General features: G+C 43.0%; 1 protein-coding gene across 5 annotated transcripts in view; it reads left to right on the plus strand.

The window, feature by feature from the left end:
• The window catches only part of pcnx1 (pecanex 1), a 46,482-nt gene extending 22,087 nt beyond the window's left edge, over positions 1-24,395 (plus strand). For 2 of the 5 annotated variants that reach the window (XM_031309824.2, XM_031309827.2), the window contains 26 exons: positions 170-387; positions 1,112-1,265; positions 1,500-1,532; positions 3,095-3,266; positions 5,513-5,623; positions 5,828-5,919; positions 6,279-6,388; positions 7,700-7,805; positions 8,311-8,403; positions 8,602-8,752; positions 9,365-9,506; positions 10,698-10,875; positions 11,163-11,271; positions 11,674-11,803; positions 11,915-11,973; positions 12,341-12,556; positions 14,518-14,771; positions 15,248-15,478; positions 16,618-16,718; positions 17,803-17,953; positions 18,063-18,293; positions 18,391-18,665; positions 19,582-19,760; positions 20,203-20,648; positions 21,666-21,806; positions 23,138-24,395. In XM_031309824.2, the coding sequence (XP_031165684.1) occupies positions 170-387; positions 1,112-1,265; positions 1,500-1,532; positions 3,095-3,266; positions 5,513-5,623; positions 5,828-5,919; positions 6,279-6,388; positions 7,700-7,805; positions 8,311-8,403; positions 8,602-8,752; positions 9,365-9,506; positions 10,698-10,875; positions 11,163-11,271; positions 11,674-11,803; positions 11,915-11,973; positions 12,341-12,556; positions 14,518-14,771; positions 15,248-15,478; positions 16,618-16,718; positions 17,803-17,953; positions 18,063-18,293; positions 18,391-18,665; positions 19,582-19,760; positions 20,203-20,648; positions 21,666-21,806; positions 23,138-23,278 (4,224 nt within the window). In that variant the 3' untranslated portion in view covers positions 23,279-24,395. Of the gene's footprint in view, positions 1-154; positions 388-1,111; positions 1,266-1,499; positions 1,533-3,094; positions 3,267-5,512; positions 5,624-5,827; positions 5,920-6,278; positions 6,389-7,699; positions 7,806-8,310; positions 8,404-8,601; positions 8,753-9,364; positions 9,507-10,697; positions 10,876-11,162; positions 11,272-11,673; positions 11,804-11,914; positions 11,974-12,340; positions 12,557-14,517; positions 14,772-15,247; positions 15,479-16,617; positions 16,719-17,802; positions 17,954-18,062; positions 18,294-18,390; positions 18,666-19,581; positions 19,761-20,202; positions 20,649-21,665; positions 21,807-23,137 lie in introns of those variants that run through there. The other 3 variants (XM_031309823.2, XM_031309825.2, XM_031309828.2) reach the window with 2 other exon arrangements.
• The last annotated feature ends 1,257 nt before the right edge of the window (positions 24,396-25,652 follow it).

The following is a 25,652-nucleotide window of genomic DNA, read 5'->3' on the forward strand; positions in this document are numbered from 1 at the left end:
AAAACAAACATTTCACAACATTTTATCGACTCTTAACTAACTCTTAGTATTCGCTATCTTTTTTTATAAATCTGCTTACTGCTCTTATTTAAAATCCCATTTGTGAAATACTGTGCGTTGTGTCATCGGTCAAAAATGACTGACCGTGAGACAGATCTCCCTCCCTCAGATCCGTCTGAACCGTCTGCTGACGATGGACCCAGAGCTGCTGGAGCAGCAGGACGGAGATCTGAGCCCAGAGCTCCAGGATGCGCCGCTGGGACAAGAGGACCCCGTAGCCACCGCTGCTGCCGGCAAAGCCAGGCAGTACTACCGCTTGTGGCTTCTGCCCTTCCTGTGGGTCGGCCTGCACTTTGACCGGCTCACCCTGTTGGCACTATTTGACAGGTGAGACAGCCCAGGCATTTGTCATTAGTTTTAGCTAAATATTTCCTTAGCCTAAGGCAGCTTTATGCTTAGGTGCCACCGAGTGACACAGGGAGTTTGTCAAACTTCATTGCCCATGAATTATGTGTTTCGATATATATTACATACTGTATAAGTTCCACTTTCCGACTGATAAAAGCAAGAGAAACACAGGTACCCCTAGACTCCTAGAGCAACCAATTCCAAACAGATTAACCAACCCTACTTTAAACTCACAAAGTTGTACAGGTTCCTTTAATGTCACATTTCTCAGCAGGCTGTTCAATGTAAAGGTGAATTGGATACTCTTTTATATTTACCTCAGTCTGAGCTTTATAAACCTGGAGTGTATCAACAGAAATCACTCTTGGGATTGTACAGACCTTCTTTATGTGAATTTTGGACATTATCTGTATCAGTTTGAAGCCTTGTCTCGCCTGCAGCTCATTCACAATGCAGCTGTAAGGCTCCTCACAGTCAGGCACCAAAGAGAAAAAACCATATCTACTAGTGAAACAAAAATAGTTTATATCTTAAACCTCTTCACCCCCTATTCCGGCTTCAAGCCCCTCCAAATTACAGACCAATCACTCTATGCTCCCAGTTAAAGTGTCATTGAGCATGTTTTGTTGTTGACCCTCTGGAACAGTTTGCCCACCAACTGTCGGATGCACTCGTGAGCTGACCTTTCTCCATTGCGTTCCAGGAACCGTGAGGTTTTAGAGAACGTGCTGGCCGTAGTGCTGGCTGTCCTGGTGGCCTTCCTGGGTTCAGTGATGCTGGTCCACGGCTTCTTCACTGACATATGGGTCTTTCAGTTCTGCCTCGTCATTGCAAGTTGTCAGTATTCCTTACTGAAGGTGAATACTTGAGTTTACAGCACAGCATTGCTAGACTTGACCTGAAAAAGTGAAACAGGGAACCACTGTTACAAAAGAAGCAATTGATGCTCAAAAATGATTCACTGCTTTATACTGACTCTGAACTATTTCTAATAAAGTAGCAACACATGTTTGCTAGAAGTTGGTCAAGACATTGAGTGTAAAATAGTCAACATTATTGGAGAATTCACCTGTGTCTTTGTTTATTGGCAGAGTGTTCAGCCAGACTCCTCTTCCCCTCGACATGTAAGTGTAACACTCTTTTTGGGGTCACATTTTGGGGAGGTTTGGGCTTAAATTTGCTCTGAGTGATGATCATTGAATTCCTGGGTAGCCCACACAGTGAACAACCAAAGGTCAGGAGTGCAAAAAAAAAAAAATAGCACTTACTGTAGACAACAGAAAATAAAATGGCCTTTACACTTTAACGTCAGACTGAGGGTAGACAAATAGAGAATCAATTTCCTTCCATCTATAATATGACCTGTAGTTATTATTCAGTATTTTTTTTTCTTCTTCTGTTTGTGTTGTGGTTCTAGACAATGATGTTGCATTTCCCCCCGCGAGTCTGTGTGTTCCTCCCTCCCTTTTGCGTCAGTAGCCTGCTCTGAAAACGGCGTCTTTTATTTAGCAGCTCCTCAGCTATCGGCACAAGCTTTAAATAGCTGGCCAGAGTTTAGACCACAGCTCTCTCTCTCACTCTGTGTCTGTGTCTCCCTTTTCTGTCCCTCTCTTTCCTCCTCTGCCCCTCGTGTCGTCCCCTTTTCCTTCCCCTCATCTCACCTCTAGGACTTCTTTCCTTCCGTTTCCACGACATCGTTGACACATTTTAAGCAAACCCGGTCTAGTTTATCTGACTGTTGGTGCGTAAACTGTCAGGACTCCCTTCAGTGAGAAAGCAGGACAGCTCGTAGCCTCTTGGGTTGACACCTGCACACTGACACGCAGACGTACATTCTCCCTCTCTTGTGAAACCTCACACTCAGTGCTATTTCTGTTTATACCTTTGTCACTGTCCCCGAGGCTCATACGACAGACACCACAGACTGACTTCTTTCTTGTGAGAATGATTATTTTATTGAGCTTTTTTGTCAGTGAGGGTTATTTGTTGCATACTTTTATCCACAGTGTATCACGGGGGCATACATTTTTAGTATTGTAGGGCATGGTGGGAATTGACCTAATTTTGGCAGTTTCATGTGCCAAAAATAAGAGGAGAGCCACTTGTATTTAGGGCTATGAGGAAAATATCTCATTGCGATTATTTTGACTGATATTGTGATTGCGGTATGATTCATGATATTGGAGGGAATGATCATTTTTGTATCATTATTCTCTTTTATTTATTTATTTTTTTAAGATCATTTCTGCCTTTAATGGACAGGACAGCTAGGTGAGAAAGGGGAGAGAGAGAGAGAGGGGGAAGACATGCTGGAAATTGTCACAGGTCGGACTCCAACCCTGGACCTCTGCGTCGAGGCATAAACCTCTATGTATATGTGCGCCTGCTCTACCCACTGAGCCAACCCGGCCACTCATTATTCTCATTTGCATTGAAAAGATTAAAATAAAAAAAAAAAAAATATGATTATAGTGTGATTTATGCGAGGGTCTGACACATATTTTGCCTTTTTCACACTGACCCTACCCGGCCACACATATTTAAATAAATGTTATTTGCAGTTCGGTATTTTACCCTTTTCTTTCTTATTTAAAATGCACAAGGCTGCATGTTCTGAATATTGAGCTGCACTGGACCAGCTCTTTGGAAATGAACCATTTGTATCATCATAACCATGTCCCTGCAGGGCCATAATCGCATCATAGCATACAGCCGGCCTGTCTACTTCTGCCTGTGCTGTGGCCTCATTTGGCTGCTCCACTACGGCAGCCTGAGGACCACTTCATCCCGCTTCACCCTCTATGGAGTCGCACTCACCAGCTCCCTGGTCCTCGCCTCTGCCAGGGACCTTGTCATCGGTAAGTGCACAGCCCTGTGGCATTAACATGCACAGGGATAATATTGTTAACAACGCCCTTCAATAGTATGGCCTTTTTCAAAACAAAGTGCTGAACAGAAAATTCAAACGTGCCAAACAATAAAACAACAGAAATGAAAAGTGCCACAAAAGAGAAAGATTACTTAATGCAAAAAAAAAATGCTACTTTATAAAAAAAACAGGTTGAGATTGCTGGCAGAGTTTTAGGTTTAGGTACATATGGGCACAAAAGCTCACAAATGTATGCTAGAAGTGAAAACTTTCAAATCAATTCTAAAAATCAACAGAAAGCCAATGCAAAATGGCTGAAATGATGGAGATGGGATCTTTCTTATGTGTTCCTGTTAGGATTGTGAAGCAGGTTTTGCCACTCAGGCAGCAGAACAGAGAATTACAATAGTCAGTTCTGGAAAAGATGAAAGCATGAATACCTTTGTCCAAGTCAGAAAATGATGAAAAAATGAAGAAAACAAAATATTCTTTTAAACAATATAAAGTAGCTGGAGTACCTTACTAACATGGCCATCAAGATTATTATCAAAGAAGCTCCTATATGTCTGCCACTAGGCTTACTGGAAGGTACCAGATCATTTAATGTATCATAGTTTAAACGTCGTAGTTTGGCCGGATATTTTCATATCCTTCTCACTAAAAAGGTAGGAAATGACTCTGAAAACGCACAGAAATGATACATGAGAGAATCCACTGCTGCACTCTTAATTGTTTACCCAACACGACCGACAAATCGAGCTGGATCAGGATTAGACGCGCATCCACCAACATGGTGGGAAGGTGCAATATGCATATGAGACACAATCTCTACTAAAAGCAATGTTTGTTTGCTTAGAGAGTATTGACGCCACCTGTCATCAAACAACAATCAGCATTAATTGCTGCAATTGCCCTGGAGACATGCCACTGTGCACCAATATGAACCAGTAATATCTGTAGCTCACAGTCAAAGATGCCGAACAATAAACACACATTGTCATGTGCATTTGATGTCTAGGCTTTGATGATGACTATGACATTTTAAAGCTATAGTGTGCAACTATTTTATATGAATGGATGTCTGTTACGTTCAAGTCGTTGCCGAATGAGTTGATACAAAGCTAATTAAGCCAGCTCCACACAACTCTCTCTGGATTTCTCAGTATGGCCGTGTTTTACAAAATGGCGTAGTCCGCCGGTGACAGTCGCACGTGGCAGCTCGAGTGATGCGTTTAACAGTCCTTCCAGAAAAATGCGGAGTTTTTTTGTGATTGTTGCGGGCAAAAATCCTTGATTATGTGGCACGTTTTCTTATATTTTATGTAATTTTATGCGATGAAATTGCGGGAACTTGCAAAAATTGCGGGAACTTGCAAAAACCGCGGTTTCATCATGGCTTCATCGCGGCTTCATCGCGGGGTTTGCAGGTTTTCGATGATGTTCTCGTCGCGTAATTACGTCACTTCATAACGTTCCCATGGCAACAGGGGAAAATGGCTGCTCTTGTGTGAAGTAAACGCAACATTTTTCAACTTTCTGCTAAGATATATGTGACTTTTTTGCAACGAAAATACGGAATCATGCAAGCCCCGCATATTCTGCGCAGAAATCGGCAATTTATGCGGCGAAAGTCCGCATAAATACGCAGACTTTGGCTGATTATGCATTGAATTATGCGATCGCATAATCACGTTTTTCTGGAGGGACTGGTTTTACGTCACCGCTGAGAAAGGACAACAGCAGCGTTCAGCTTTGGAGACAGAGAGGACTGCTGCAACAGGTGAAGGCATGGCTGAAAACCCGAAGACGCGTCCACGAAATGTTTCAGTCAGTGATTGCACTGCTAAGAAACCACCTACACGTTCACCAGAAGGACTAGAATCCAAAAAAAGAAAGTGACAGATGGACCGACCCCATTTCAGTTGCATAAAAATTACAAGATAATTAAGTCTTCTGAAGAGTCCATCATGATTTTTAAATGCTCTGTGTCCTCCGTGATTTGAAGGGATAAACGCTACTTGTAACTGCGTGGGGGGGGAGGTGCGTGATCACCAAAGGCTTGTATCATGTGGACGCGCCCACAGTGTTGTTGTCATTACTTAGAATTTCTCATGGGGCGGGGGGGGGACAGAAACTACGCACTATAGCTTTAAGATGAAAAATGTACAAACTAATCAGCGTTTAACTTTGTCACGCTGTGACTGTGTGTGTGTGTTTGTGTGTTTCTCCCTGCAGTCTTCACCCTGTGTTTTCCCATCATCTTCTTCGTGGGACTGCTCCCGCAAGTCAACACATTCGTCATGTATATCTTTGAGCAGCTGGACATTCATGTGTTCGGGGGCAATGGTGAGTGGCTTGTAGATGCACACAACGTCTCTGTAGGGGTGACTTTGCCCTCTACAGAATGAGACAACAGGCACTCACACACTCTTGCCTTTGCATATTATGACATAAGAGGCCAAAGTGCTGATTTGCATTCTGTCTGGCCTGGTTGCCTGTCGGGGGTTGCGTGGTGTTTATTGCTGACATCCTTCTCTGTGCTCTCTGCAGCCTCCACAAGCCTTCTGTCAGCGCTGTACAGCATCCTGCGCAGCATCGTCACCGTCGCTCTGCTTTATGGCTTCTGCTACGGAGCTCTGAAGGTGAGAGCGCAGCCAACTGAGCATCTAGATCTAATCTAGATGCAATATAATCCGCTAGATATCATCGAACTGTAATCCAAAAAGAAATCTGGGGACGGAAATCCATTCTAAATGTACTTTAAAACTATGTTCTCTACAGCTAGCAAAAAGTACTATATTTTAACTGCCATATATATATATATATATATATATATATATATATATATATATAGCTGAAAGTATTGGGCAAATTCATATTTCAACCTAATGATGGATTCCATATCTATTTCCTACATCCATTGTAGTTGGTAGAAAAATAGACGATGTATGTATTAAATATATTAAGACCTTGTAAGACCTTGTCATTATGTGTGTCTTAGGAGACCTGGGAGCCTCATCACATCCCTGTGTTATTTTCTGTGTTCTGCGGCCTCTTGGTGGCAGTGTCTTACCACCTGAGCCGGCAAAGCGGCGACCCTTCTGTCCTAATGTAAGTTCACTGCCTCGCACGGCACACCCCAATACTCCTAGATAGTATTTGTAGCATCTGAGTTGTGGTGAGTTCTCAAAGAAAGAAATATCAAAGTGACGTTGCAATATCTGCCTTAGTGTGTGCTTAAAAATTCTAGCACTGATGGTCATTATGTGGTGAACTCACCCATCTGGCACATAAACAGGCAAAAACTGTTCATCAAAAGTATTTTCCATTAACTGCTTGACCCACATCTGCTAGACAGAAATCCAAATTAATAATCTGTGACTTTTCTACTAATACATATGATGTGGATTATCTAGCACTGGGATTGTCCAAGCATTTAAAAAAAGGCTCAGTTCAAATCGCTTGAAACTGCTTCACACAATGGTTGTAGTGTTAAAGGGTAACTTCGTTTTTTTTTTCCCAACCTGGATTGGATTGTCTTTTCTTATGTCTAAGTGATGAATGGAAACAACAATCTATGACATTGGTCCAGTATTAAAGAAGAGCGCTGCAGTCAGGAGTCAGCAAAACAAGCTACAATGTAAGTTAATAGGGCAATGTGCAGCAACTGCAGTCTGTGGTGGACAACTTCTCTCTCTGGTGCAGGGATAACCACCTAACCCTGAACATCTCTAAAACCAAGGAGATGGTCCTTTGTGCCAGCATCCATCAGACTGTTGAACAAACAATAACATTCACAAAAGTGCTCGTTTTGCCACTGACAGGCTCAGATTAATATTCTAAGTGTCCGACAACATTATGGAAAGGATTTCTAAGGAAGTCAGCCTTTTTGTTAAAGAGTAAGATCCTTTTTTTTTAAACATAACATCTGCGCAACTGTGTTGGCTAAACCCACCAGACTCCATGTAAATAAACCGTAATTTTAGCTCGCTAAAAGTATTGTTTTTTTTTAATGGAGTCTGGTGGGTTTTAGCTGTAGTGATCTCAGAGCTGTTTCTGGTTAAACAGAAAGGTCTTAAAGAGGTTTTTAAAAGGTCTATCTCTGTAGAATAATAATCTGAGCCTGTCCGTGGCAAAAACAGCACTTTTAATTAGTCTAACTGACGATGCACATTCGCCCTGAAGGGTGATACATTGCACCTCGGTCTGTGGCTGCCGGGTCACAGCGTTCTCGCTTAATACTGGACCAATTTCAAGGATTGTTGTTCCAATCAGTCACTTACACACAAAAACATTGGAAAATAGGGTCCAAATAATAATCCTTTTAACAGTGAGTGGTTATACATTCCCTCTGAGATAAATCACCCTCAGGGAGATTCATGGTATGTGAACCAGCTGATAGTTTTGGTTTTTGCTTTACAGCTCACTGATACAGTCCAAGATTGTGCCCAATATAAAAGACAAGAACCCGGAGGACCCTCTGTCAGAAGTACAGGACCCTCTACCTGAGAAGCTCAGGGCCTCAGTGGTGAGTTGGCCTTCTTTGTTTATCTAATTCAAGCCAGGATTGGACAATTGTACTGGAACTAGGATTGTCGTTGGAAAATCTAATAAGTATACACAGGGTTCAACGTTAATGGTTCTTTTTACTTGCCCAGTCAAGCAAGTGGGTCAGAAATGTACTTGCCCAAATTAAATTTTTTCTTTATGATTTTTCCAATTCGCATACATCTCTTTTTAGGGGCAAATGCGAGTGAAATACTCGCACTGTAATGCTAATGTATAGCAGTTTCCACAGCATTTCAACTGAAAGGTTGCTCCACCAATCTGTTTTGATCCAACGTGTTTAATTCTTTTTTCACCACTCACAACGCAAGTGAGTTGCTAGATTTACTAGCCCGACGTGGCATTTTACTTGCCCCGGGCAATCAGGCAGTCCTTATTGTTGAGCCCTAATACAATGACATTAGTTAAAGCTGCTATGGTCTTTTTGTTCTAATCCCATCCCCACTGTGTGTTTATTGAATGCACAGAATGAGCGTCTGCAGTCTGACCTGATCGTCTGTGTGGTCATTGCAGTCCTTTACTTCGCCATCCACGTCAGCACAGTCTTTATTGCACTGCAGGTACAGTCAATATGTTCTTATTAATGAAACGCTGACAAGTAAAGATCAAATGTGACGTCTGCCACTTTGGGAAACAAAGAAACGACAAAATGATTTCACAAATGGTTGGTGTGTGTTTTTTCCCGGCTGGTCTTATGCGTGCAGACAGATACTCATTATGCATAATGATTCATCTCCACTGTCTCTGTGCTCCCCCAGCCTTTCCTCAGTTATGTCCTGTATGCACTGTTGGGCACGGTGGGGTTGCTCACTCACTACCTGCTGCCTCAAGTTCGCAAGCAGCTGCCCTGGTACTGCTTCTCTCACCCTCTGCTCAAAACTAAGGAGTACTATCAGTTTGAAGTCAGGGGTGAGTATGCTGGATCACATATAACAACCAACCAAAGCAGCTTTAAGTATCACTTCTGTGTGTGTGTGTGTGTGTGTGTGTGTGTGTGTGTGTGTCTGTCTGTGTGTCTGTGTGAGCAACCTGGGAATACACAATGCAGCCCTGTTGTGTGTGCGTGCGTGTGTGTGTGTGTGTGTGTGTGTGTTGTTTTTGTCTGTTCAGACAGTAACCTTCTATGCAGAAGATAATTTTTTTCCCCATGCTACTGATAATAGACCCTTGTGTCAAACAAACTAAAATAGAATCTCATATTTCATATTTAACGTCAACTGCCAACATCAACAAAGAAGATTGGAAAATTTGACAATATTTGTCTTTGTTTTTGGATTCTCCCGAATAGTTTCTCCTCTTAACTATGCTGTATCTAAACTGAATTTGTATTTTGTAACTCCTGTTTCTTTTTATTTATTCATTCAGATGTATTGTGCACGTGTGTGTGAAGCACTTTGCAACTGCGTGTTTTTTGAAGTGCTATATAAATAAAGGGTTCCTTACTTACTTACTTCCTTACTTACTGTATCTCCAATATGATGTCGACTAAATGAACATTTTCAAAATGGTCTTTCCTGTCAGATGCTGCTCATGTGATGTGGTTCGAAAAGCTTCACGTGTGGCTGCTGTTTGTGGAAAAGAATGTTCTTTATCCACTCGTCATCCTGAATGAGCTGAGTGGCAGCGCCAGAGAGCTCGCCAGTCCAAAGAGACTTGACACAGAGTGAGGATTCTTTCTAGTTTTCAACATCTTTGTATCTCTTTTGTATCTTTCTCCTTTTCCTCTCTGATTGTTGTATCATGTCTTAGGCCGCTTGCACGCTGCCTGCGTGGCGTGAGCGCGGCGTTTCTGTTGCGTGGCGGCTGCGTGGCGTTTTCTATGTCTTTGCACACCAGAAACGTGTCTGACGCGGCGCTGCTGCTGCTAGCCTTGTCTGTACACATGCATTGATTTACTGCATTCAAGCAGTAGTATACTTCATGTTAAACATAAATATATACTCATTTGATTACAGCAAAGACAACGTCGCAATATTGACGGCAAAATAGGCTACAGAATATTTCGTTTTGTATTGACAGGTGCAATATTTTTTTTTTTAAATTACATTTAGATCTGCATTTATGTCAAAACCTAGAGACATTCAAACATCAAAATGTCATTTATTAAATGTATTTGTGTCAAAATGACATAAACATCTTTTCCTATTCTATTTTGCCTGGAACATGCTTGCGTGTTGCGTAAAAATAGCCGTTGGTCCTATTTCTAGCACGCACGCGTTTTTCGCCGCGGCTCGAGCCGTGCCTGAGACGTGCGTGTCACGCAGTGTGCAAGCTCTAACCTGTTAACATGGGAGCCGAAATATAAACGGACACGCCACACAGCCACTGTGCAGAAGGTCTTATTTGTGTAACTTAATATAACCATGAGTAGAGGATCATGTTCTTCACTAGCATACTGCACTATACTGAATATTACACCAGCACGAATCCAGAAACTGTAAAGCCGATTGATTTAATAACCTTTTTAAAGATAAGAATCAGTGAACCTTGCAAATGTTTAAAGGAATAGTTTGAACGGCTAGACTGGCTCTGTCCAAAGGTAAAAACAAAATCTGCTTACCAGCACCTTTCATTTCATATCTCATGCAGAGCTCATTTGTCCATACGAAATCCAAAATGTATAAAAACTAATTGTGGTTTTATGGTGTTGCAGATTAACTTATGAACAAAATGATGAACTAGTCCTTTAATTGTCCAATAGCTTACAAATACAATATGGCAAATTATTTTCGAATCGTAAAAAGAAAAGAAATGCTTAACTGGTTTGAACACGATTTAGTGTCAACACTTAGAAACTCTACAATGTTTGACTCGCTACCCTAACACGCTAACGTTATCTCAACCTGTCCTCCAGGGTGGGCGCTCTGATGATCACCGTGGCAGGCCTGAAGCTGCTGCGTTCCTCCTACAGCAGTCCCACCTACCAGTATGTGACAATCCTCTTCACCGTCCTCTTCTTCACCTTCGACTACCGCCATCTGTCCGAGACGCTGCTGCTCGACCTCTTCGTCATGTCCATCGTTTTCAGCAAGGTGAGAGGAATACATAACGAGTTGGACATCTTGCGCTGTTCTGATTCTGTACAAGGCACATTATGCATGCACATATTTAATGTCATTTAAAATAGTGTAATCATTACATACTGCCCAGTTATTTTTGTACTGGTCAAAGTATAACAGTATTTTTATTATGCAATCAAAGGATTTTGTAGTTAAAGGCTGCTTATATCTGTGCGGTTATCTATACTGAAGTTTGCTGCGTTTCTTTTTCATGTACTGCATTTTTTTTCTTTTCTTTTCTTTTTTTTTTTTTTTTACAGATGTGGGAGTTGTTCTACAAGTTGCACTTTGTCTACACCTACATCGCCCCCTGGCAGATCACATGGGGCTCAGCCTTCCACGCCTTTGCTCAGCCCTTTGCCGTGCCTCGTATCCTTTTACCGCTGTCTTTTATCGCAACATATGCTGTACACTGAGTCACCAATTTCTTGAGTAGACCTGTACCACAGCGGAACTGCTAGTAGAAAGTAGTTTTGGCGTTTCAGAGAGGTGTTGACTCCAATTCATTGTCATTTCTGAGGCCGTAGTTGTCGGTGGTGTTGGGTTGGTCTCCGCTGTGTTGAGATGTGTTTTTAGTGTTGTGTTATTATCCCCCTCATGTATGAGGTGAGGGTGGGAAAAGCATAAGGATCCCTTTTGTGGCTCACTATTATCAGTGAATCTAAATGTACGGCATTTTATCAATCTCATTTTCATCGCACAGGCAACAGATGTTGCGTACAGCAAAGCACACATATATTTCCAAGTTATCCTTGACCCCAGCCCCTCCAGACTCTGCCATGCTGTTTGTCCAGGCTGTAGTGTCAGCAGTCTTCTCCACGCCCCTCAACCCCTTCCTGGGCAGTGCCATCTTCATCACCTCCTACGTCCGTCCCGTCAAGTTCTGGGAGAGAGACTACAAGTAGGGGAAACATTTTTTAAAATACTATTCCATGTTCAAATCGAATACTATTTCTGCGAATTTGCTTCTGAAATGTGTGATTTTAAAAAAATGTATTTTCTCTGTTTGTAGCACCAAGAGAGTGGATCACTCCAACACTCGGTTGGCCTCTCAGCTGGACAGAAATCCCGGTGAGGACATTAGTATTACATTTTCAAATCATTTCAAGTTGATTTCCCCTATCAACGTTTATTTTGGCAGCACAAATGATTTGAAATAACTGTTCTCCGCACTGTTACTTGTGTTTACGTTGACATTCCTCATTTCTTGTGCGTAGTAAGAAATCCAAAGGTGCCATGACAATTTCCTTTAGACAAATTAGGAGAATCTATGGTCTTACCTCTGTCATCCTTTACTGTATGATTTTAGGCTAAAAGAACAAGTGTATTTTATGAGAAACTGCTTTAAATCCTAAGTTTATTCCAGTAATATCAGACTGAACATACAATGCAAATATGTGTGTTTTACTAACCTGCCCTTCTTTTTTCCCCTCTTCAGGCTCTGATGACAACAATTTGAACTCCATCTTCTACGAGCACCTTACCCGCTCCCTGCAGCACAGCCTGTGTGGAGACCTCCTCCTGGGCCGATGGGGCAACTTCAGCACCGGGGATTGCTTCATCCTGGCCTCCGACTACCTGAACGCTCTGGTGCATCTCATCGAGATCGGCAACGGCCTGGTCACCTTTCAGCTCCGAGGGCTGGAGTTCAGAGGTGAGAAGGTCCATGTGTGACGCACAAAAGGAAGAACGTGGTAACAAATGTGTCTGGAGTTGTGATTATATTACACCGTACTGTAGCTAATGCGATCAGCGTCACTAGGTTTTTGCAAGTAATTCAAGTAATTATCAGGATAGATTTGCACCAGCTATTTGTTAGTCCATCACTAAGTTTGTGTCCTCCCTACGTTCTTGGTAACAACTAGCAAGTTTCAAACTACTAGCTCAGACACCAGGTCTAATGATGCATCTCAATTTAGTAAATCAGTAAAGACATAATATGTAATGTAACGTAATGTATTATTTGGTTCCTAGGAAACACCTGTAGCACTGTCCAATCAAAAAGCAGTCAACTATGTAAACAAGAAGTCACCGTAGCATCACAAGCTGTAACATAACCATCAAAAAATAGCTGCTGTAGGGAGAAATTAAATATTAAAGTGAACTTATAAAGCAGTGGTTCCCAAACTGGGGGGAGTTATAATGGGAGCTTTGAAGCTTGGAAGGGTCAAAAATATTTATATATATATATATATTTATATATTAATGAAGGTATGACTTTGTTTTATGTATGTATATTTGCATACATGGAGAGATATCATATCCATGCAGTTTAGAGTAAGTGGGAAATATCTGATTATGCTACCCTAACCAACGTTATTTGGTCATTCAGGCTAATGTTATTAGCATAACATTTGGTAATTTGAGGTATGTTGTGTTGCTTTTGTGAAATGGAATTTCAAAACTCCCAGTTCATGTCATTATTTAAAAGGATTTTATCAAGTGTCGGGTTAGATGTGTCAACCATATCCTATTACCTCTTTTACTCTTCACTTTAAACGGGGCGTATATTAGCAAGCTAACATTAGCTTTTTCAGTTGGTTCGGCTAGCTAGGGAACAGTTACACCTAGCCGTTACTGGGTGCGAATATTTAGTCACAGCTAATCTCTATATAACAACTAGTTTGTGTGGTTTTTTTGGGGGGGGCATTTTAGGCCTTTAATTCCACAGGACAGATGAAGACATGAAAGGGGAGAGAGAGGGGGGAATGACATGCAGCAAAGGGCCGCAGGTCAGAGTCGAACCCGGGCCTGCTGCGTCGAGGAGTAAACCTCTATATGTGCGCCTGCTCTACCAACTGAGCTAACACGGCCACGTAAAATCAGTTTTTATTTAGTGATGTGTAAATCTCCACTGAGTAAACGTACTGTACCTTATAACAGACATTTGAACTTGTTGGTGCATGTGGTTTTAGTTATCAACTTTGAAGTATTTGAAAATCAAGTCAATATTATATTCTTATATTCTCAGTGAATTCCACCTTCAGTCTCCAAATCATATTTGTACAGATTTAATAAAACTCCACGGCCTGTTTTTCCAAGCAGGTTAAACTAAAGAAACACCCCCAAATGATTTGCAAACTACAGTTCATGAGCTAGGTCTGGATATACTGGCAGTATCGGTATCGCCTCCGATACTGCCTAAAACGCTGGTATCGGGAAGTACTGGAGTTTATGCACCGATCCGATACCACATAATAAAGTCCTAAAGAAAATCTAAGTTAAAGTAGTTTTTTTTCTTTTTCCGTTATAACTGACGTTATATCAAACTGCATAATAAAAGAAAGTTCTGTGGCGTTCATTGTTTGTGATTGTTCATGTTTCACAAAGAGTTTAACCTGAGCCAGGCCGACAACAAAGATAGAAATAATATCACATCCATACAGGGATGGTAGTATATAGATGTTAAAACATAATAAAATATGACACACTGGTATCGGATCAGTACTCAGTATCGGCCGATACACAAGTTCAGGTATCAGAATCGGTATCGGGAAGCAAAAAATGGTTGTCATAGTTGCTGTACAGTTTACAGAAACAACCTGGAGTCTCCACATAAAGACTTAACACAGTAGTATTCTGTCTTTCTGAATCTGTTGACGTTTCCCTCCGTAGGAACTTACTGCCAGCAGAGGGAAGTGGAGGCCATCACTGAGGGGGTAGAGGAAGACGAGGGCTGCTGTTGCTGTGAGCCGGGCCACCTCCCTCACATCCTGTCCTTTAATGCTGCCTTTGGACAGCGCTGGCTGGCCTGGGAGGTGCTGGTCACCAAATACGTGCTGGAGGGCTACAGCATCACTGATAACAGCGCCGCCTCCATGCTGCAGGTGTTCGATCTACGACGTATCCTGACCACCTACTATGTCAAGGTAAGTGGGAGCTAGCTGTTAAAAAGAAGGTATAGTGGGGCGCCCTGGTAGCTCACCTGGTTGAGCGTGTGCCCCATAAACTAAGGCTCAGTCCTTACCGCTGTGGCCCATAGCTGCATGTTGTCCCTGCTTTCTCTCTCCCCCCTTTCCGCTCCAGCTATTCTATCAAATGAAGGCAAAAAAAAATCTAATTTAATCTAAATTTAAAGAAGGAACAATGTGTAACTTTTATACTAAAATATCTTTTTATTCAGCAGTTATTTTTCACATACGTTACATTTTTACATCCAAAGCTATTTTTCATAGCCTTTACAAATGTGCCTACGGTGTCGGAGTTATTAGACAAACAAAAAAGGAATAGGCACAGAAGTGATATTTAAGCAGGATAACCAACATAACAAGACCTAGCTATATGAAGATGTAACTTTCATATTATTTACATATGATCTAAATGTGTCATCCCTTCCTGGTCTCAGGGTATCATCTACTATGTGATCGCTTCCCCCAAACTGGAAGAGTGGCTGGCTAATGAAACCATGAAAGACGGCCTGCGGGGATGTGGAGAGAGGAACTACGTCGACCTGGATCCCACCTTCAATCCCAACATCGACGAGGACTATGACCATCGACTCGCAGGCATCTCCAGGGACAGTTTCTGTGGAGTCTACCTCAGCTGGATCCAGTACTGCAACTCCCGCAGGGCCAAGGTAATTGTGGATTCTTCAAATCAAATCAAAAGAACTTCCCGTGAGGGAACTTCATTTGTGGTCAGGCACATTCAGCAACAACATACAACAATACATAATCAATCATCATACACTTTTTTTTTATGTGTTTTTGGTATGTGTTTATGCTTATATGTATTTACTGTATAGTAACATACTTTATTATACCTTTTAATGTGTCTATTTCTTAGGACAGACTGTAGGGTCTGGACTGGATGGGGTTGAGGTTGGGATGAGGGTGGGGAGGGAAGCAAGGTGGGTGGGTGGTTTGATTATTACTATGTTATACCACTTATACTACACTTTTGTACAACCAAGATTTAAACAACTTATTGTTCAGAATTGTCTTTATTGGCAAAAATCAATAAAATGTATATAACAAAAAATAATCATACACGAGAATAAATAAATACTTAAAAATAATAAAAACTAAAAACCCTGTGGGTAGGAGTAGAAGGTGGGTAGGGAGAATAGGTTGAAGTCTGGAGCGATGGGGGGTGGGGGGTTATTGTTTGTTTAACAGTCTCATGGATGCTGGCACGAAGGTGGACATGGCTCATTTGGATCTTAGGGGCACGGAGCGGAATCTTGTTCCCTGAATGATGATGGGAACGCTGTGGAAAGGGCTGGCACTAACACAGACAACATTCATTCAGCTATTATATACAGCTTGGCTCAATATGAGTTGTATTAAAAACAAATATGTCAAAAAATGACACCACTGGTCCAGTTTTGATGAAAGTTGTAGGGGTTATTTTAGCACTATGTTCTGGCAAAATGTAAAGAAACAAAAAATACATGAGCGTTACAATTCAAGGTCATAATTCAAAAACCCTAAAAGAACAAAAGTGCTACAGGACAAAGCAGTTTGATTTTAATCAACATTATGGAATGGTGTGTCTTGTTACTTCCCCGAGGGGTGCTGTACTTGCGTCACGCGTTGTCAGATGACATGTCTTAACAAGTGATGAAAGGCAGTAAAAATGTCACGGCCAAGGGTTAAGGTTCCACCCATATTAAAAATAATACATGTTCATAATACTGTTAGGATTTTTGTGTAAAAGTTGGCACCATATGAGAATGTGTCTCATAAATCTTCCTTGTCTCTGCTCTGTTTGTAGCCGCTGGACAGCGAGAGAGACTCGGCTCTGGTGCTGCTCTGCCTCGGCCTGTGTGTGCTGGGAAGGAGAGCTCTGGGAACAGCTGCCCATCATATGTCCAGGTTATTTAGTCCTCTTCATTATATTGAGTTCACCATGTGTAATGCTGTAAGGGCTGCGAGAGAGTTCACTTATGTAGGCCAGACAATGCAACGCATGTAACAGCAGGGGCGAGTCCAGGATTTTTTAAGTGTGGTGGCACGGGGGGGGGGGGGTTACCAATAATCAGTCAGGGGGGGCCCAGGAGATTTTATCAGAATACATCAGAAAATCTGCTAAGAAGTATAGGAAATATTGGATAGGATGGAACAACACAATGTCATTTTGCTAAATAATTAATTTCACTTGTTTTTATTTTCAACAAATTGTGTATCTAAATACAATACACGTTTTCAATGGGCTCTTAAGGCAAAAATGTGGATAGTCATCATGGAAAAATTCATTGGTCATGTGACAAAGGGCTGGGAAGATTTTTTTCACAGAACCATATAAAAATAAAGTGCAGTACACTTACAATAAACTTCAACAAAGACAACATTGCTGTACACAGTTTTCAGATAATAAGAAACAGAACAGAAATAAAGTGCAATTAAATAAACAATTTATTTCTTACAGCAGCAGGTGCTCTACAGTGAGTTTAGTATGTTTCTACTTCTAAACTGGCCTCAAAATTTCAACAAAGTACACAGTTGCCATACAATGTGTGTTTAAAGTATATATCCATTCACCAAATGGATAGGCAGCGATTGGCAGAACAGGCAGCAAAGTGACAGTACTCTGATCCAATGGAAATCAAATTTGTCAGATTGACAGCACTCTAGCCCAATGGATTGGGGGAGGCACGAGGGGGGGAGGGGGTGTCAATCAAATTTCAGCGGGGGCGGGTGCCACCCCAGGCCCCTCTGTGTAACAGAAGAGCAAGAATTTTCTGGGACGTTCAGGTCTTTTAAAGAATAAAGAAGCATACTTTATTAGATAAGTAATGTGGAAAAAGGACACATCTGTGCTTAACTACATATACATGCATACACATACCCATGTTTTCTTTCCTTCTTCCCTTTCTGTCTGTGCTCTGGATAAACATATTTTTAAACCTTATGAGTCATAACAAAACTATATGTCCTCGATCTCTTCTTCCCATCACAGCAATCTGGAGTCTTTCCTTTACGGACTTCATGCATTATTTAAGGGAGATTTCCGCATCTCTTCAGTGCGAGACGAGTGGATCTTCGCAGACATGGAACTGCTCAGGAAAGTTGTGGTGCCTGGAATCCGAATGTCTCTCAAATTACACCAGGTGAGACGCTGCCGGCGTCATGTTTTCAATACCACGTGAAACTCTCTTTGACCTCATTCTCAGGATCCGATTTGATCCGTAACAAAAGCGTTGCACTCCCATCTTTTAGGACCACTTCACGTCCCCGGATGAGTACGATGAGCCGGCGGTTCTCTTCGAGGCCATCTCCTCCCACCAGCAGAACCTGGTCATCGCCCACGAGGGCGACCCAGCCTGGAGGAGCGCCGTGCTGTCCAACTCCCCGTCGCTCCTCGCCCTGCGCCACGTCCTCGACGAGGGCACCAACGAGTACAAAATCATTATGCTCAATCGACGATACCTCAGCTTCCGCGTCATCAAGGTGAGAACTGCAACAGATTCAAATTTAGTCTTGGTTTCCTTGATTTGTTTTTTTGCTGACACAGAACATAATGAGAACTTCCCCTCTTGTGCTGCAGGTGAACAAAGAATGTGTCCGAGGCCTTTGGGCAGGGCAGCAGCAGGAGTTGGTGTTCCTGAGGAACAGAAACCCGGAGCGCGGGAGCATTCAGAACGCCAAGCAGGCTCTGCGAAACATGATCAATTCTTCTTGCGACCAGCCCATCGGCTATCCCATCTATGTATCTCCATTGACCACCTCGTACTGCAACACACACCCCCAGCTCGGACACATCCTGGGAGGCCCCATCAGCATCGGGAATATCCGAAACTTTGTTGTCAGCACCTGGCACAGGTTCGTTGCTCTCTGTAGTTCAGTAGGTTAAGTGAACTATTTCGAACTTATTCGAACTGGTCAAAACCACAAAACGGGGGTCTCAGTTTGGCTTCCAAGTTACTTTGTGAGTCGAAATAAGTGCGTTAGTGCGGCGGTCAACAGAAAGTGCTCGCTCCCAGGCTCACCCCCCCTCTCTGTCAAAGCCCAAAAAATCCAGGTGAACGGGTGAAGTAAACAAATACGTTATCACTTCCGCTCAAACTGCGATGAAAAAGCCCACCACCTACAATATAAGTGCACAATATAATAATCAACAAATAACATAAATGAGACCATAAACAACATACAATATGTGGCTCCTACAGTTCACTTTAGGTGATAACGCGATCCAACCCAAATACAGGAAATGAACCAAAAACAGTGCATTTACTAGCCTGAAATTTCAACCTTGCTCACAATTTACAGACTTACATAAGGGATGATAACCTTCAAATCCATAACCCAATATGACCACATCGCTTGGTCGTCTGTGTGACAACACATCATCATCATCTCTCTCTCATCGCGGCCACCTTCTCCTTCACTCGCTGTCTGTCAGCTGCTCATTGTTCGCCTTCTTCTGAAATACTAGCAACACTAGAGCAGAACCTAAGACGTTCTAAATGTGTGTATATATATATATATATAAAATTTGACCGTGTGACATTTGTTTACAATTTGTGCATTTGAAAAAGCGCAGTGTGAAAGCTAACCGGACCCGATGAAAAATGCTGCAATGCAACTTCACCTAGTGGTAAATGTAGTAAAATAATATTTTCACACTCAGTCGCAAGGGCCGCCGTGCGACCTGCTGACAATGTTTTCTTTTTCCTTCTTTGTGTTTTTTTAAACTGATGTAGTTTAATAATGGCTGCTATTCAACTTTTCTTTGTAGATTACGGAAAGGCTGTGGTGCTGGCTGTAACAGTGGAGGGAATATTGAGGATTCCGATGCAGGGGGGTTGTCCAGTGGCAGTGGGAATGGGACGGGGGGTGACTCTCAGCAGAGCTCAATGTCGCAGGGTGGGACCTCCGGACCTGCCCCGTCTCACACGTACCAGCCGCACACTCTGGGTGAGAACTACTGAACCTGACAACCACTAATATTAAGAATATTATGACAAATTCGTCTTTATGAGTTCTTTTAAACTAACTAACTAGGTTTAAATTTGACTGGAGCCATCTTTAAATATGAACTTAAATAAAAGGTTTTTGTGTTGTCAACGTTGGATGTGTAGTTTGAAAGAAGAAGGTATTCGTTGGGCAGGGAGGGTCTCGTTAAAGACACAATTAAGTTGCATAGTGGGAAATGTAGGATCCAGCATTTTTGGAGTTTGACCCCTACTAGGGACTAAAATCCAGGATATTTCGTCTTCTGCTGCTATCATTTTTACCAAAAAAAATAATCTGTCTCTCATAAATCCCCACATTTTCTGAGATTGCAACACTAAATCACCAAAGTGCTCCTCTAATATTTCTATATGGTCTGCGTCTGACTTCTCCACCCTGTGTCCAGGCACCAGTCAGAGTTACCAATCTGTTCAGTCGGGTTTGGTACGCCACTCCCCTGCTCGAGCCTCTGTTGCTAGTCAATCGTCCTCCTACCGCTACAGCAGCAGCCGCCACTCCTCCCTGCGCACTTCCACCACAGGCCTGGAGCCCTGCCGACGCTCCTCCACCAGCCAGCTGTCTCTGCGCACGCTCCCCACCTCCCTGCAGCTCCGGCTGGGCTCCACGTCTGACCCCGCCTGCCCCTCCGCCTCCCTCTCCAGCCACAGCATCCCTCCCTGCAAACGGCACACGCTGGTGGGCCTCCTGGGCAACGACGGCATGTGCAGCACCGTGACCGATCCCCTCAGCCAGCATCACCACCACCACCACCACCACCACCACCACCACCCGCAACAACACAACCCTGCCGTCTCCACCGTGCGCAGAGATGACATCTCCTACAGAGTGCAGGTTTGTAGGTCTTTTGTAAAAAATCAAACAGGAAAGAAATCCTGTCCAGAAAACAAAAAGAGCACTGGCACAGTTGGAGAAATTTAGCAGCAGATTTTCAGTTTTTACGCATTAATCTAAATCAACAAACAGAAAACTGTGCCAGAGGGCTTTTCGTGTTTCTGATCCATTTGCCTGTGTTCTGTCTCTTAGTTCTGTTTAGTCTCTTAAGCTCACTGACTGATCTTACTCTTAACCATATAAAAGGCAGCAGCACTGTGACCTCAGAAACATGTATTTACATTTACAATTATGACAACTTTCATAATTTATAACTAGTAATGCAATGTATAAACTAATAAGCTTATTTAAACATGCTGACACAAGAACAAAAACATTATATTTATGATATAATATATACATCAACATGCTAGCATTATTATGGCGCACATGTTAGCATGCTGATGTTAGCATTTAGCCCAAGTACAGCCTCACATGGCTGCAGACCCTTCCTCTTGTTATGCATAGAATTTAAATATGCCATAGGCCATTTATTGATTTTTTTTTAGAGCATGTCATCGTCTGCTTAAAATTTTATAATTACATTAATACTGATAATAATGATAACTTGTGACAAAAAGTACAACTTGGACTCTGTTCCGCTGCCTTGGTTGCATGTCATCAATTTCTGTCCCTCAACTTTCCTTGCCTCTTATTACACTATGATGTCAAATAGAGGCAAAAAGGAGAAAAAGAAAATATTATAAACATTATTTTGGTGGCACTTGCCCTTTTATTAGACAGTTTAAAGTGGATATGAATACTGTACATGGGTAGAGAGAGTGATATGACATGCAACAAAGGCCCCTGTTCGGAATCAAACCAGAGACATTTGGGTCATATGGTATGCATCTTAACCACGTTTCCACCCCTCTACATTATAACTTTTAAAATAAAATTGCATGTCAATCATCTCTTTGAGTAACGACCCTCAGCCCTGCTGTGATGCAAACGTCATTCTTGTGTGCTGTTGCTCAGGTTGCCGACGTCGGTCAGGTGCTGGAGAACATTAATTTATCGAAGCGGAAGGAGCTGCAGTGGCCTGACGAGACCATGAGACTGAGGGCAGGACGGACCTGCTGGAGGGACTGGAGCCCCTTAGAGGGCATGGAAGGACATGTAAGTCTTCATCAACAGCTGGAACACGTCAGTGTAAACGTAGTCTATATCAACCACGTTTAATTTCCGGGATTCTTTCCGCCGGATGTCCCTCATTTCGGCCGGATGTCCATCACCTTCCGCTTCATTTGTGTTGTAATTCTAAACTCCGGTGGATTTATGAGGACTATGCTTAACTGCTCCTCAGATGTCTCCAGACAGCTAGCTAGACTATCTGTCCAATCTGAGTTTTCTGTTGCACGACCATAGACTGTAAACTATTAATGGACAGAGCATGTGTGACGTCACCCATTGGTTTGTGGAGATCAGCTATGAGTCGTCGAGTTTGCCTTTACGGACGCAGCCATCCCGATTGCGGACATGACGATTTTAGACGAGAGGGAAGAGCGAGGGAGGAGCCACGTTACGTTACACACTTTGACTGGCAATCACATCATAGCCACGCCCTAAAATACCCCCTGCTTTATCGCAGATTTTAAAATCGACGAGACCATAATTCAAAACACGAACATCATTCTGTGTTGCAGAAGACTTCAAACTAGCGATTGAGACCATGAACTCATTATGAAAATGTTTACTGAGGTGATAAATCAAGTTAGAAGTGGGTCACTTTCTCATAGACTTCTACAGAAACCGAACTCCTTTTGCAACCGCACGTGTCGCCCCCTGCTGGAATTCAGATAGAATGCAGGTTTAAGGCACTTCCGCATTTGCAGCACTTCGCCGAACCGGATGCATTGTCCATTAATATTTACAGTCAGTGTGCACGACCAAAACAAGTTCCTTCCCAAGACTATTTTGCAGAGACGCCGTGGCTGCGTGCTGCGCTTAGCGCCGCCCGAGACGATTGTGATTGGTTAAAAGAAATGCCAATGAGCTAGCGCACGTTTTTCTCCCAGGCCGGAATGCTGTGTGGACTAGCCAGACCCTCCTCCGCAGCGCTGTGGAGTTGGATGTAGTGATGTGAAGCTGTTTGCACAGGTTGCTAATGCAGGCTACTTTTGAATTTGCTAGAAGGTGTCATAGTGACAAATGCCGGTCCAACCGGTTAGCATAAAATCTAACCTGTTTAGCCTCGTTCACCGTACCGGACTGACCCAACTCTAGTTCTGATGTTGCTGTGTTTTGTCACATCCCTTTCAGCTCTCACACACACACTCTCACACGCTCTGACCTCTGATGCTATAAATGTGATGTTGCTATGATTATCCTGTATGTATTTTTGTCCTATTTTTTTGGCCTGTAACACCCTCTGTGACCTACCAGCTCTTTAATAAACTCTTCAGACGCTTCCTCTCACAAAGCTGCCGCCTCTGTTTTGCCCTCTGCAGGTGATTCACCGGTGGGTGCCTTGTAGCCGAGACCCAGCCAATCGCTCCCATATCGACAAGACCATCCTGCTGGTACAGGTGGAAGATAAGATAGTGCCCATTTTTGAGACTGGGGTCATTGAGTTGGGTGCAGAGGTTTGAGACATGCAAACACACACACAAACACAAACACAAACACACACTTGCTTGTGTGAAGACGAAGCCAGACCTCCCTGGCTTTCAGCAGGACGCAGGAGCCTGCAGACAAACGGGAAATGGGAGCTCTCCCCGCTCCCTCGTTCCTTATCGCTGAGGGGAAGGAAGCCAGGGAAAAGTGCAAGCAGATTCATCCTTTACTGCATCGACACACATCCACAATATCTGCCTTGCTTTGCGTCTCAGAAATGCTGCATGACAGTAAACAACCCTTAAGTTAAGTTAGTTCTTGCTACTGGTAATTCATTTCTATGCATTTAATCAACTATTTCGTTGGCGATTCTGACAGAGCTGAGTATAAAGAGCATGTGGAGATTGTTGTGTGTGTTTTGTTTGTCTTTAAGTCATTTGCCAAAATAAGCCTGGTATTGAATATCTGCCATGGTTTCACACACGTGAAAGCTTTTTATTTTTCCGCTGCCAAGAGTACAGAGAAAGTTGTGGCACAGAACAGATTGAAGTCAGAGACTTCACGTTGCTGCGCTCATCAAACGCCTCTGTTTCGTTGTTGTCATTCCGTTTGGATTAGTTTGAAATTTGCAAGATTACTTTGCGCAAAGAAAAAAAGAACTTGCACTATCATTTTTTTTTCTTTTTTTAATTTACAGTGATGCACTACACTCTTTAGATAATATCACATTTTATTTATTACAGACTCTGAATGACCATGGTTAACCGATGCCTTGGGATTGAAAAAAAAATGCAATCATCATTCTGTTTTCAGCCATTTTTATTTTACTATTTTATGTTTGATAAACTTGAAAATAACTTTGTACTGTATATGATTCTATATCTATATAAATATATATATATATTTACACAAATATATATATATATATATAATGTCAATGTATAAAAGATTTTCTTTTCGATATTTATTACTGTGAACATGGTATTTACACTTTGTTACATCTTTTTTTTTTCATTTTGGGACAAAGGTTAATGTATTAAGGACCATTGGTTGAAAACAAGATGCCGCATTTTTGATGGACTGTTTCACTATTTAACTTAATTCTTTTCTATATGGACAAATAAAAATTTGATTTATTGCTGACATCTTTAATACGTCTCTTCAGATTGTTTGTGTCAGTTTATTGAATTCTCCAAATCAAATGTTTGGAATCTAACAGACTGAATTAAAGAGTACACACCAGTCAAAAACCCTATGAAAAAACGAGGTAGAGATGGAGTGACCCTGCCCGGAGGAAGCCCGGGGCCCCCGTCTGGAGCCAGGCCCAGATGGAGGGCCCGTCAGCGAGCGCCTGGTGGCCGGGTTTGCCACGGAGCCCGGCCGGGCACAGCCCGAAAAAGCTACGTGGCACCTCTCTCTCCAACCCATGGGCCCACCACCTGTGGGAGGAACCGCTGGGGTCGGGTGCGCTGCCACATGGGTGGCAGTGAAGGTCAGGGGCCTCGACGGACCAGACCCAGGCAGCAGACGCTGGCTCTGGGGACGTGGAACGTCACCTCTCTGTGGGGGAAGGAGCCGGAACTTGTGCGGGAGGTGGAGCGCTACCAGTTGGATCTACTCCTGGATAGGGGTTGGACTCTTTTCTTCTCCGGAGTTGCCCAGGGTGTGAGGCGCCGGGCGGGTGTGGGGATACTCACAAGCCCCCGGCTGAGCGCCGCTACGTTGGAGTTTACCCCGGTGGACGAGAGGGTCGCCTCCCTACGCCTGCGGGTTGTGGGGGGGAAAACTCTGACTGTTGTTTGTGCGTATGCACCAAACAAGAGCTCGGAGTATTCGGCCTTCTTGGAGACCTTGAATGGAGTCCTGTATGGGGCTCCAGTGGGGGACTCCATAGTTCTGCTGGGGGACTTCAACGCGCACGTGGGAAATGATGGAGACACATGGAGAGGCGTGATTGGGAGGAACGGCCTCCCTGATCTAAACCAGAGTGGTTGTTTGTTGTTGGACTTCTGTGCTAGTCATGGATTGTCTATAACGAACACCATGTTCGAACATAGGGATGCTCATAAGTGTACTTGGTACCAGAGCACCCTAGGCCAAAGGTCAATGATGGATTTTATAATCGTTTCATCTGATCTGAGGCCATATGTTTTGGACACTCGGGTGAAGAGAGGGGCAGAGCTGTCAACTGATCACCATCTGGTGGTGAGTTGGGTCAGAGGGTGTGGGAAGACTCTGGACAGACCTGGTAAGCCCAAACGGGTAGTGCGGGTAAATTGGGAACGTCTGGAGGAGGCCCCTGTCCGACAGACTTTCAACTCACACCTCCGGCGGAGCTTTTCGTGCATCCCTGTGGAGGCTGGGGGCATTGAACCCGAGTGGACAATGTTCAAAGTTTCCATTGCTGAA

This window comes from Sander lucioperca, chromosome 18 (genome assembly GCF_008315115.2).
Source record: "Sander lucioperca isolate FBNREF2018 chromosome 18, SLUC_FBN_1.2, whole genome shotgun sequence".
In the NCBI taxonomy this organism is placed as follows: Eukaryota; Metazoa; Chordata; class Actinopteri; order Perciformes; family Percidae; genus Sander; species Sander lucioperca.